Here is a 13,287-nt window from a genome sequence, read left to right on the forward strand (position 1 = left end):
AAAAAACTTGTTTCAGGATGAAACACCCTGATGGCACTTGTACTCATTGTCCCTTATCCTCTCTATGTAGCCTCTCGAGAAGAGAGAGTCTCTGTCCTCTTTGTAACCACCATTTAAATACCATATACTGTGGTGAGGTTCCCCCTGCACCCTGGCACAACTCTTTCAGGCTTTCCTCACAGGGAAGTTCTCCAGCCTTTGAGCACTTTTCTGGCCTTTCTTTGGGCCCTCTCCAGTCTGTTTGGACACAGTACTCCACAAGTGCCGAGTACAGAGGGATGATCACGTTTCCATCTGCTAGTAATGGATGCTTAGTGGATGCTGCCCAGGATCTGATTTGCCTTCCTTGCTGCAGAGGTACACAGCTCATTCAAGTTCGGAAACGAATGATACAAGAGCACTAAATTTCAATATCTGCATTTCTAGAGTGAATGCAAAGCAGTTTTTTTTTTATTTTGCTCTCCATTTGCAACCAGCTCCTGCTCATCACTATCACTCCAGAGCCACGGTGCACTGCGTCAGGTTACAGTTTGGGGGGAGTGTTTGGAAAACGATTATCACTTACCCTCACATTCAGTTGGAACAGTTGGGTCACGTTACACATGCCATTTCACCTTATCACTTGGCTGCTGGTCCTAAGGCTGTGTTCGAGCATAAAATGGCCAGAGACTTAATACTTTGTTTTCTAAAGTGAGATTTCCTTTTAAAAGGCACAAAGGTGGTTCTCTAAATAATGGCTTTTGAGACGTTCTTCCAGCTCATCAATGGAAAAATCACATTTCATTTAATACTTGGCTATGGGCAGCTCAGTACCCTGGGCACAGGCGAAAATCCAGATCACGTTCAGCAGGACAGGCTTACAAACACAATAATTTAAAAATGCAAAAGCATTTATGTCTTCCATCAACTTTTCACTGAAGCACAGTTATAACACAGTCTTTCAGGAACATTTGTTAAATGAATGGGACAAAAATGAACAGAAGCTAGCCTGTTGGGAACAGGTAACACAGGAAGCCGGTTCTTTCTGAGGAGGACTTTTTAGTGCAGTGCTACTGTAGGAACAGTAACTGTGATGGCAGTGCCAATTAACACAGTGAAATCCTAAAATGGCTCCTGCATGAACCATCTGCTTACTTTGCCTGCACCACACAAGAGAGAGATGCAGATAGTCATAACCCTAACATGAAAATTCACATGCTCCTGCAGGGTATTCAGGTAGACATCAACTAGCAAGCAAGGCTTCAGAAAGAAGGTGAACCTAGAGCTTTGTGAAGCTGAGTTTAGTTGATGATGTTCATCTGCTCATTCTTTTCACTGTGGTTTGCTCATTTGTTTAATGCTGTCCATGTGTTCATTTCATCAATGCTTGCTGAAAAGGGTTCATAAACTATAATTCTCCTTTGGCCTTCAGTTTTAAATGAAACTCACCCCAAATCTCATTTTTTTTCTCATGGTTTTTTCGTGTTTTGTTTTTTTCTTTTTCTTTTTTTCTTACTCTAGACTATTTGTTTTCATATACTTTCCAAGCACTTGGGCATTTTATTCAACCCAGATTTATTCAAAATTTCCTTCTGGCCAGTTCTAAATTCAACCCAGACTCACAGGAAGATCTGCAAACCTCATTTGAGTTGTAGGCCAGCTCTGACACATTGCACTTCCCCAAGTATCCCTCCTGAAAACAACTAGATTAATTTTGTTAAACAAGAATAAAATATAATTAACAGAAGTGTTGTTGATTGCCATGATGTTGCTGCTGTATTTGTTTGAAATAACATAAAATCCATCCCAGAGAAAATACTGAGCAGTTCATAAAATCAATATGTACTGACCCACCCAGCCCTTAATGAAACCAGAGATGCTGCTTAATGTTTCATTACAGATGAAAATGCGATGCCATGCTTCACATGGTGTTATAAAAACTGAGTTCTCAGAGAAGCTTCTGAGACACCCAGAGCTTGGAGATACTAGTTGTTTTTACTAAAAATTTGTTAACAGCACTGAAGCAGACCAAGGAGGCCCTACTACAATAAGGTAGATTATCATTTTGAAGAATTTATGGGGGAAAAAATGGTTGTTTCAGACATGTGAAGAACTCAGAAGCATTCTAAGCATCATTTCCAGTAGTCCACATAGGATCTTTCTCACTTACTTCAATAGAATCATAGAACCAGATTAAGGTTTGGGTTGGACAGACCCAGAAGCCCACCCGGCCTCAACCCCCTGCAGGGCTGCCACCCAGCAGCTCAGGTGCCCAGGGCCCCATCCAACCTGGCCCTGAGCCCTCCAGTGACGGGGCACCACAGCTTCTCTGGGCAGCTGTGCCAGCACCTCACTGCCCTCTGTGTGAAGAATTTCTTCTTTATATTTAGAATCATAGAATCACCAAGGTTGGAAAAGACCTCCAAGATCATCCAGTCCAACCATCCACCATATTTAAACAAAGTTTCCCTTCTTTTAGTTTATATCCATTCCCCCTTGTCCTATCGCTATTACACTATGCAAAAAGTCGTCAGTCTCTTCTGTTTATAGGCTTCCTTTATGTACTTGAACATTGCAAAGAGCCTTCTCTTCTCCAGGCTGAACAAGCCCATCTGCCTCAACCTCTCCTTGTAGCAGAGGTGCTCCAGCCCTGCACCGCAATACAATTTAGCCTAACATGGACTAATTCCATTTCACCGTGTCCCTTCCCGTGTGTGTTCCAGCAGCCCCGCCCGCTTCCCGGCCTCCTGACCAACGCCGGGGCTCCCCTTGGTGGCGGCAGCCGGTATCGGCCGGAGCCCTGCAGAGAGGCAGACTGCCAGCACCAGATTCTCTGCCGCCAGATGTTCGGTGTGCGCACGGGGCTGCGATTGCTGTGGAGTCTTTCCGTCCTGGGCTAGGCAAGGAGCAGAAAAGTAGCAGACAGCTGCTTGAAGTAAAACACACATCCACCTCCTCCTTCAGTTACTTGCAGTTCCCAGGACATCGCTTGACGCATTAGGCTCAGCAACAGAACCAGGTCTTGTCCCCAGACAGAAAGACAAACCTCCTTCATGTGTAACGCAAGGGAAGAAAGTGAGAATGAGATGCCTTTGTGAGGTTGGAAAGAAACAAGCAGAATCGCTCAAACTAAAAATGTTGATCATGGGGGTATGAAGGCTGCATGGTTGAATGAAGATAGAACTCAGTGGGGAAAAAAACACTAGAAACATAAATATAAGATCTGATGTTACACAGCATAACATAAATAAGCTGCATTTTTAACCACTATTTTGCAATTACTTGCTTTTCAGCAAGATCAGAGGACTAAGGATATAGGTAGACATAGACCCAGACAGACACAGACATAGGATGCTGACGTTGTAGGAGAGAGACCAACATTTTACATGATTTGATAGTGATAGGACAAAGTGGAACAGTTTTATGACATAAAAGAGGAGAGACTGAGATTAGATGTTAGGTGGAATTTTCTTATTCAGAGGGTGGTAAGATGCTGGCACAGCTGCCCAGTGAAGCTGTGGTGCCCCATCCCTGGAGGCACTCAAAGCCAGGTTGGATGGGGCCCTGGACAGCTGAGCTGCTGGGTGGCCAGCCCTGCCTATGGCACGGGGTGGGACTGGGCAGGCTTTAAGGTCCCTTCCAATCCAGGCTATTCTGTGATTCTATGATTCCATGTCACAGACTGCATAAGTCTCCTTTTTGAACCCTTCTGACATCTTTCATGCTATCATTCATGGCCTCATGTTGTGCAAGAATGGCAGCTGAGGCTCAGCAGCTCTTACTGTTTGGTTTGTTTTCAAGTGCACTCACGTCACTTTCCATGTTCAAAATGTTTCTTTATTTCAGCTGTGGGATGGCAGTTGGGATGTCCCCCAAGACTGTGACTTCTAACTGAGTTGTGCAAGAAGTAAGCAGACAACAAGAACAAAGCAATCCTGCTTGCATGAAGAAAGCAGCAGTGCCTGAAGCTTCTCCACAGGCTCAGGTTCATAGGCCAGGGAGGTGGAGGGCCACATTCTCACCTGGCCTCAGCTGGAGCTGCACTGCTTAACCACCTCATATTCTTCACTACAATGTGCAAGATGTGCATCAATTGCTGAAATCAGTACCATGTCAGAACACATGCCTTCTTTCCTGAGTACTGGTGATTTTCAGAATGTAAGAAAGTCTAGTGTTTTTTTAATGATTTTCTTTGTATGTAGCAAGAGACTAACTATGCTACTGGTTATGTAAACTAATCCCATACAAGCACATATTCTCCTGACCTGTGCTGCAACTGTATTCAGCCTTTTATTTACTAACTAATCTGGTAATTGTTTTGTTTCTAGACAGAGAAAAATGCACTTGAGAAACTGATAAAAACAGATGATAAACTGATAAATGCTAAATGCTAAATGCTTGAAGACCATGCTCAGCTTTTGTTTCTTTGAATGCCCTGGATCTCACTGAATAACATTTAAATTCACGGAGCCTGAGGTTCATTAAAATATGCTTCTCCCCATAAAATGCATCCTCACAAGGGAGAAGACACACTGATAAAAAGATGAGAGATTCTGGCCCTTTCCTTCCACAAGGCCAGGAAACTGCTGGCTGCAAACTCATCTTGATAAATTTATATAATTCATTTAGGGCTGTAATTGCCAACCTGGACTGACATTAAGATCACTTCCATGGAGGGGAATTGTGAGGTATTACTCAGTGTGAGGAGTTCCCAAAAAAGCAGCAAATGGAGACTATGTAACACTGGAGTGTGAAAAGACTTGGAAGATGCAAAACATGACAGCTGTGATCAAGGAAGTTTAGGAAGCCAGACCTTTGTCCATCAAAACCACCACGGGCACTCCCATGCAGATTGTCCACTACAGTTGTTCCATTCACACTGCACAGTGAGATTATTCACTGACATAGAAGTGAAAGCAACTTAGAAGGAGTAGCTAAGTCTAGCACACATCCAAGACTAAGTTTACAAGCAGCCCTTGAAAACTTTCCCCTCTAGGGATCTCTGGGCGCTGAGAAAGTAGCAGATAAATAATTTTAAGGTAGGTTTTGATGTTATTGAGGTACCCAAAGATTGGAAGCTCACTGGACTTTTGCAAATGTGTAAGTTTCCAAATCTCACTGAAGTGGATTTGGGGCCCTAACTACTAACCTTAATGAAAGACTTTTTACCTTCCCACTTGCAGCTTTAGCCTGTATGCAGCACTAGTTGCCTTTCTTGCTTGTTTCTGTAAAATGGAACTCATAGAGGCACAGAACCATTGTGGTCAGAAGAGATCACTAAGATCATCTTGTCCAACTGTCCTCCTACCACCAATATTGCCCACTAACCATGCCCCTCAGTGCCTCATCCACACATTTCTTGAACACCTCCACGGACAGCAAATCCACCACCCCCTGGGCAGCCTGTGCCATTTCCTGACCACTCTTTCTGAGAAGAAATTTTTCCTAACACCCAACTTGAATCTCCCCTGGCACCACTGGAGGTCATCACCTCTCACCCTATCGCTAATCACACAGGAGAAAAGTCCTCGCTGCAACCTCCTTTCAGGTCACTATAGGGAGCAGTAAGACCTCCTATAACTTTTTATGCAGCTTCTATGCAATCTAAAGAAGTTTAGATGAGAGCTGTTGAGAATTTTACAAATAATGTATTTGTTTATAACTGGTTAATCAGTATTTGTGAAAACAATTGCCCTCCTTGAGTCAATACTATTGCCGTCTGCATTTCTTAAAGATGTTTGAGATTTGGTGACTCTCTAAATTGCACTGTACTTGAAATTAAAGATTGCATGCATTTTCTCATTAAGATTTGTGAAAGGCCAACGGCAATGAAGCAAATATGGTTCTGGTAAGGCAGGCTACAGTCTGAAGTCCTCCGTGGTGTGTCTATTAGCTATTGCTCATGATGTTAACATTTAACACAAGTATGAGTGCTGCATGGTGTAAGCACTACTCACACCCACACACTTTAGATATAGACCACAGGTACCCCTATATCTTTATACATGTGCTACTGCTAGGTGCAGGGTATGCCGGTTGCCAGCCGTACCAAACCACCCCGGGTATTCGGCTGAGAACATTGATTTTTTCGTCAGGAAGCGAGAACAGCCGAGCTCCGCACCGCCCACAAGGCAGGCACCTCGCGTACCTCCCGCAGGAGGGGCCGCAGGGCGCGGCGGAGCGCTCTAGGGACATGGCGGCCCGCCCCGCCGGCAGGAAACTCCCGCCGTTGCCTTACAAGGGCAAGCGCGGCTCTGCCTCCGCCCCCCGCGCCCTGGAATGCGGTGACCGCACCGCGCCGCACCAAGACTGCGCTCAACGTGGGGGGGTTGAGAGCATAGAGAAAGGGCTGTCGGACTTCAAAGGACCGCAGTGAGAGCGGCTAGAGGCCGAGCGGGAGAGCACAATGAGATCCCTTCGCGCTGTGCCGCGCCGCTTTGAAGCGACGAGCCTCGCGGGCCCCCTCCGCCCCGGCGGGGATGGTCTCGCCCGTTCTTTCCTTCCTGTGTACCGGTTGGGCGGCGGCCGCTCGCTGTCCGGAAGCGCCGCAGCCGCCGCTTCGCATCGCCACGCTCTGAGCCGGACCTCGTGCCGTCACCGCCAGGTGAGGCTGCAAGGGCGTGGGGGCTTCGGGAAGCCCGTGAGGGGCGGCTGGGAGCGGGGCCTGCCGCCAGGTTGGGGGCTGAGGCTGAACGCGGAGCAGCGGGACCTTCTGTCTGTAAGGGTGGTGTGCTGCTGTTGCTGCGGGCGCGGCTGCGGGAGGACGGCGGCCTCTCTGCCCCGCAGCCCTTCTCCAGCCGTTTCCTTGTCGCTCTTGCGAGCTCGCGAAGCTGGAAAAGCTTGGGATATCTGAAGGAGGCCGTTTTTGCTTTCGTGCTTATGTTTTGGAGTAATTATGGCTATAACGAATTTGTTAAGGGCAGTCTCCCATAACGTTCTCATAGGTGAGCTTGGGGGGTGCAGGGAGAGAGCAGACAGTGAGGTGGAGTGAGAATTGGCTGCCTGGCAGAGCGCAGAGGGCTGTGATTGGCATCACAGAGTGATTGGAGGCCCGTAGCCAATGGTGTTCTCCATGGGTCAGTGCTGGGGCTGGTCTCATTTAACTTCGGCTTCGTTTGTTACCTGGATGAGAAGATAAGAGTGCACTCTCATCAAGTTTGCTGATGATGTGATGCTGAGAGGCTGACGCATCAGAAGACTGCTGCCATTCAGCGGAGCAGAACCTGAGGAGGATCAACAAGGGCAAGCCCAAAGTCCTATGTCTGGAGAGGAATAACTGTATGCATCAGAACAAGTTGGGGGCTGACCTGCTGGAAAGGAGCTCTGCAGAGAAGGACCTGTGTACATAATGGTAGACAGTGGGTTGGCTGTGAGCCAGCAGTACGCTTTTGTGGATAAGAAGGCCAATGGGATCCTGGGGTGCAGTAACAAGAGTGTGGCCAGCAGGTCGAGGGAAGTGATCCTCCCCCTCTGCTCCGCCCTAGTGAGGCCACATCTGGAGTGCCCTGTCTGGCTCTGGGCTCCTCAGTTCAAGAAAGACAAGGAATTTCTAGAGAGAATCTGGTGGAAGGCCACAGGGATGATGAGGAGCCTAGAGCATCTTATGTGAAAAGGCTGAGAGCCCTGAGACTGTTCAGCCTGGAGAAGAAAGGGCTAAGGTGAATCTTACCACTGCTTATAAATACCTAAAGGGTGGGAGTCAAGTGGATGGGGCCAGACTCTATTTGGTGGTGCCCAGCAACAGGACAAGAGGCAGTGGGCACAAACTGGAATACAGGAACTTCCATCTGAACATGAGAAAAATCTCCTTTATTGTAAGAGTGACAGAGTGCTGGAACAGGCTGTCCAGAGAGGTTGTGCAGTCTTCTTCTCTGGAGGTATTTAAAATCCACCTGGATGCTTTCGTTTGCAATCTGCTGTGAGGGAACCTGCTTTAATGGTGGTTTGGACTGAACGATTTCCAGAGGTCCCTTCAAACTTCTATGATTCTGTGATTTATTAATTTTTTTTTTAATGACAGATCCATGCAGTTTTCACTCTACCCTGCAAATGGAGGGTTTGGTCAGTCATGAAAGCAAAGTATCACAGCAGGTTTTACAACCTATGCAAGAAGTGGTCAGGAATTCTTATTAACAAAGAAAATATTGAGATAGCCTTCAAGACTAGGTGAGCTAACAAAGTGCTTTGGACAAGTGCAGTCTGGTGTGCATAGAGCTTTTACACAGAGCTGCTGTGGAGTGTGCTGGGCATTTTGGCTCTTCCAGACTCCCCCCCCCCGGGCCCTGAGAGCTGACAGGCTGTGCCTGATGCTGTAACCAACTGCATGGTGAGAACTTGGGAGCCAGCTTCGAAGATGACTTTTGAGCTTGGTGGTTGAAGAGAAGGTAGCTGTTATATCCTAGTGTAATAATGTTCTGAAATAAGTGTTACAATAAAAGTCAGCAGTAAGTTTTAAAACGAGACTTTATTAGTGACTGTGATTGGTTTTATTTTGAATGATAGGCATTCATCATTATTATAAAGAAAATGTTGAAGACACTAGGCTGTTTTCTGCAGCAAAACATTTGGTCAGTCTCTCAACAGATCCAGCCTCTGTTGCCATTAATGGGATGTCAAGTTTTATTATTGCCTGGCTCAAGCTGTTTACTTGTTCAGCTTTATCTCCTTCTGGGGTTTATCTTTTCCCCAGAGGGGAGGAGCATAAGATGAGTTCCTTTGTTTCTGTAGCTTGTTATCCATTGCCTGCCTAATCATGTGCATGTGCAAGTAGCACAAAGCACCACTGTGCTGCTACTGTCTCTCTAGTCCAGTGTCTGCAAAGTACTGACTTATTTAGGAAGATTTTTACACGTGAAGAAAAGTTTTTGGAAATATCTTGTTTGAAGTATATTAGAAGTTTCTCTGTTTCCAAAACAAGGCCCAGACAGATCGATGCTCTGTATTAAACAGATGAAACTATGTGTGTCCTAACTTGTGCTATCCAGTGTGAAGTACTTCCATTCATTTTATCTACTGATATATTTTGTTTTCAGTCTGAACTTATGCTATCTCAATTCCAGTGGTATGATTTATTTTATCTTTTATTTTTAATAAATGATCCAGTGAATTTGTCAGATGAAGTCCCATCCTCTCCCAGATTAGTGAATCCTGTGCTTGACTCCAATGAAGTTCTCATTCATTGTCATTCACTGCTGTACACACAGAGATAACGCTAAGCACAAGCGCTTGGAACCTTTTCCATCACAAGTTCATCTTTTTGGCTGGCTGAATTGGTGGCCTTGTTTTTTCTGAACATGTTCCAATTTATTGCCCTGTTTCTGATGGAATTTCCCAGAGCTGCATGCGGATCTATTTCAGGCATAGCTGCACCAGCCCTATGAGATGTTTCTCCATACACAGACTAACACTCAAAGGTCTCTGAGTGCAAGAGCTGTGTTCTCTGTATTCTCTGTGGCTGCCTCCCAAATCTGGTTTAGAGAAACTTAAAAAAAAATAGCATATAAGTAAAATGTGCTTTTTGTTTACTTGTTGTAGCTTTGAGGATATTGCCTGCTCTTTATTTTCAGAAAACAGTTACTGGTGCATGTTGCTTTGCACAGTGGAACTTCTTGGTTGTTATCAAGCAAGTTACTAAGCAAGTATAGTTACTTGCTTAGCAGTAACTATAGGTGTTTTTAAAAGACTGAAGCTGCGCACAGCTCTTCATTGCAGCTTGAAAGTGAACTCCCTTTATTGTCAGCTGCCTTCACTGGTATCTAGATGTCAGGAGTTCATATTTATTTGCTGAAACATTGCTGGAGGCCAGGCGTTTCAGATAGCTTGCGGTCAGCGAGTGTAATGCAGACAACCTCAGTGCTGCTGTCTGATGCACAGTTGCATTTCGTCAGCTATTTTTGGTTTGGGACATAATGGTTCGTTTTATACGTCAGAAGGACGTTTTTTGTATCAACCTAAGGTTTAAAAGGGTGGAAGTAGCAGAGGAGGTCAGTAACGCTCATTGTAACCGTGTGGGGAAGGACGTAACTATGGAATATCCTTTTCTGATCCAGACAGCTGGTACTGCATGCCATGTACCTGACAGGAAGCAAGGTAAAATGGCTTTCTTTTAAAAACAAAGCAAAATCCAAAGGTAACTGTATTTTGTCTATGTGTTAGATTGATTGACCACATAAGAGTGCTGCTCTGCTTATTGTACTTCTTAGGGATAAAGTCAGTTTAGTGAGTTCAGGCTTTTCAGGAGTCTAGCAGGAAAATGTAGTAACTTGCGAGCAAACTCCTTGAAGCCATTAGAACTACACTGTGACTCTAATTAGAACTGCATTTCCAACAAGATGATTTTGAAAAGGAAGTTATAAAATCAATACTTGGTGGTACATTGTCACAAGAATGCCAACACTGTGAAATTTACTAGAAGTGACGCTTAAATTCCTTCTCTCTCAGGACAGCTGTTGCAAGTACTTTGTGTAAAATCCAAAATCAAGGAGGGGTGGTGTCTGGTTAAGGTAAAACTTAGCTGTGTGGATTATTTGCATTAAATAAACACATGGTCTTTTATTATGCCTAAACTAAGGCCTAGATGTGTGCTGTACTTCCAGAAATAGCAGTAAACCAAGCTTACCATATTCTGGTCCCTAGCAATACTGAGGTCTTTGTGTTCACTTCTCATTGTTTGAGTCACTTTTTCACATTTGTATTATCAGTAATAGCTGGCTGCTAGATGTGTATCTTTCCACCTAAATAGAGGCAGTTAGCCTGAAAGCCTCATTTCTATCCAGATGATATGAATGCACTCAGAGGCAAGATACTACTTGTTAACTTCTTCATTTGACAGCTCAAGGGAGACAGTGGCATTCATATACTTGTGGTAGATAGAGCTGCTTAAAGATCTATGCAAATACTGAAATGTTCCTAAATGTTGATAACTTAAAAGAAACAATCTCTGAACTTGAACTATTAAGTCATTAATTTCAAAAAGAAGAAAGTATCCTGGCATTTGCATACGTATTCTGTAATAGTTGAACTGAATAAGGGATTAGCAGTGCAGGGCTTTTGAACCAAGTCAGTATCCTTTTTCCAACATGATCCTCTATCTCACTTGGAAAGAACTCCAGTAGAACTGGCTTGGCTGATCTTTGTTTCAGCACCCTGACCCCAGTGTTGGTCAACAGCCTTCCCAAAAACATTGCTCTTTCATCAGGGTCATTGAGCATCATGAGACCTTACTGCTCCTTCCACAGCAGTTATTTTAGAGTCTGAGTAATATTTTATTAGAATACATTTTTGCCTCCTAAACGTTAGTTTATCTTGCTTGCTTGATATATTTAACTGCTAAATACTATGTTGAGGGTAGCAGACCCCTATGTCCTTCTTTGTTGCAGGTCAGTGATACCTCCTAACCTACTAAATAGGTCATCTTAATTTGTATAAGAGGCAGATGGGGTAGTGAACCAGAAATAGAAGCACTAGGTGAGCTTGGTTTCAACTACTACAACTTGCTTTATTTAAAATGTACCATGCTGTTGATTTGAAGTATTATCTCTCCAAGTCCTGAAATACAGCAGGAGACGGTTGTATTGCTTGTTATTTCACTACAGTGTGGGTTTCAGTTTCCCTTTGTTCGTCTTTCTCCCTAAGATCTTTTAGTGTGATTTATTAAGTCCAAATTTTGGTTGTGTTTTCTCCCTAGAGCCAACTGCCAACATGTCCAGCAAAAGGGCAAAGACGAAGACCACCAAGAAGCGCCCTCAGCGCGCCACGTCCAATGTCTTTGCCATGTTTGATCAGTCCCAGATTCAGGAATTCAAGGAAGCCTTCAACATGATTGATCAGAACAGGGATGGCTTCATTGACAAGGAGGACCTGCACGACATGCTTGCCTCCCTCGGTAATGTCTCTCTTCTGTTTACAGCTGCCAAACGTACTTGTGCTATTGTGATTAAAACGCTGAGTTTGGGATAGCTTATGAGAGGTGTCCCACTTTGTATTACAATTTTCAGGTGACTTTTATCTATTCTTTTATTTTAGTTTAAAAGCTAAAGCAGGAATTGTTTTGTTTGTAGGAAAGAACCCAACGGATGAATACCTGGATGCCATGATGAACGAGGCTCCAGGCCCCATCAACTTCACAATGTTCCTCACAATGTTTGGTGAGAAGCTCAACGGCACTGATCCAGAAGATGTCATCAGGAATGCTTTTGCTTGCTTTGATGAAGAAGCAACAGGTATGTGGGTGATAATTAGTGATAAATACTTGTGTTCATAAAAGCAGTGATCAATTTTTACAATGGAATTTCTGACTTCTGCCAGCTAAAAATTGTGTTTCCTCAGCAGCTGAAATTGCCTTCTTAAGCACTGTAACACTTCAAATCCCAAACTTCTGCTTCTTCAGATTTGTTGTTCAAGATGGAGAAAATGTTAGTTGGGAACCGTGGTCTTAATTTCTGAACTTCTAACTCCAGTTTAGCAGCAGCTTTTGTTAGGGGATATCCTTGTTTTCAAAGCTGGGATGCTTTTATGAAAACTGTGTTCTCTGTTAATAACATGTATCCATATTCTCTCTGTTCTCTTGCACTTAATGGAGAACAAAATTAATTCAAGAGAAAGCTGGTAATTGGAGTGTTGATAAAATAATAGAATCTCAGCTTATATGAAGCTGCTTGTTTAATAAACAGCGCCGAAGTTGTTTTCTTTGTAACCTGTCTCGTGAATGTGAGTTTGTCCAGTGTTTAAAAATCAATTTGAAATGTTTCAAACATTGTCATCCAACTCTTAGAAGATAAATGTCAAAACTTTCTTTCTTGTTCCCCCTTACATTGCATTCTAGGGTTCATTCAAGAAGACTACCTGCGGGAGCTGCTGACCACAATGGGAGACAGGTTCACAGATGAAGAGGTAGATGAGCTCTACAGAGAGGCACCAATTGACAAAAAGGGCAATTTCAACTACATTGAATTTACACGCATCCTTAAACATGGAGCAAAAGACAAGGATGACTGAGCAAATCCCTGGACACCTGCAGATTCTCTCTACTTTACACTTACGTTTATTTTTGAGGGGGTTTTCCTGGTAGAACTTGTTGCATGCATTTAGCTTTACAACTTTTGCCTTTCTTAATGTATTTATCTATTCCAGGCCATTTAGGCTCAACTGCACCTATATAATCAGACTGGAAGTGGGGAAAATATTGTAAGGAGAAGGAGATAGGGGCAAAGATCAGTGAACTTTTAAGTCCAGGAAAATAATCTCAATGTTTCTGGTTTAGCTGGATTTTTACATTTTTTTGTAATAAATGCCATTTTGAAATAAAGA

The 13,287-nt window shown here is 43.9% G+C and overlaps 1 protein-coding gene across 1 annotated transcript; it reads left to right on the forward strand.

The window, feature by feature from the left end:
* The first annotated feature begins 6,453 nt into the window (after nucleotides 1–6,453).
* LOC125690946 (myosin regulatory light chain 2, smooth muscle minor isoform) lies at nucleotides 6,454–13,285 on the forward strand. Its single transcript, XM_048939761.1, has 4 exons — nucleotides 6,454–6,583; nucleotides 11,666–11,863; nucleotides 12,039–12,200; nucleotides 12,803–13,285. Exons 2-4 carry the CDS (start codon nucleotides 11,680–11,682, stop codon nucleotides 12,973–12,975), a joined length of 519 nt encoding a protein of 172 aa, XP_048795718.1. The 5' UTR covers nucleotides 6,454–6,583; nucleotides 11,666–11,679; the 3' UTR covers nucleotides 12,976–13,285.
* Nucleotides 13,286–13,287: the final 2 nt, after the last annotated feature.

Source organism: Lagopus muta, chromosome 3 (assembly GCF_023343835.1).
Source record: "Lagopus muta isolate bLagMut1 chromosome 3, bLagMut1 primary, whole genome shotgun sequence".
NCBI lineage: Eukaryota > Metazoa > Chordata > Aves > Galliformes > Phasianidae > Lagopus > Lagopus muta.

Bases quoted from the DNA above. Each gene is read 5' to 3' on its own strand.
- LOC125690946 (XM_048939761.1), top strand. From the start codon at position 11,680: ATGTCCAGCAAAAGGGCAAAGACGAAGACCACCAAGAAGCGCCCTCAG. The intron at 11,864-12,038 runs GTAATGTCTCTC...TTTTGTTTGTAG, and splicing joins CGACATGCTTGCCTCCCTCG to GAAAGAACCCAACGGATGAA. The intron at 12,201-12,802 runs GTATGTGGGTGA...ATTGCATTCTAG, and splicing joins CTTTGATGAAGAAGCAACAG to GGTTCATTCAAGAAGACTAC.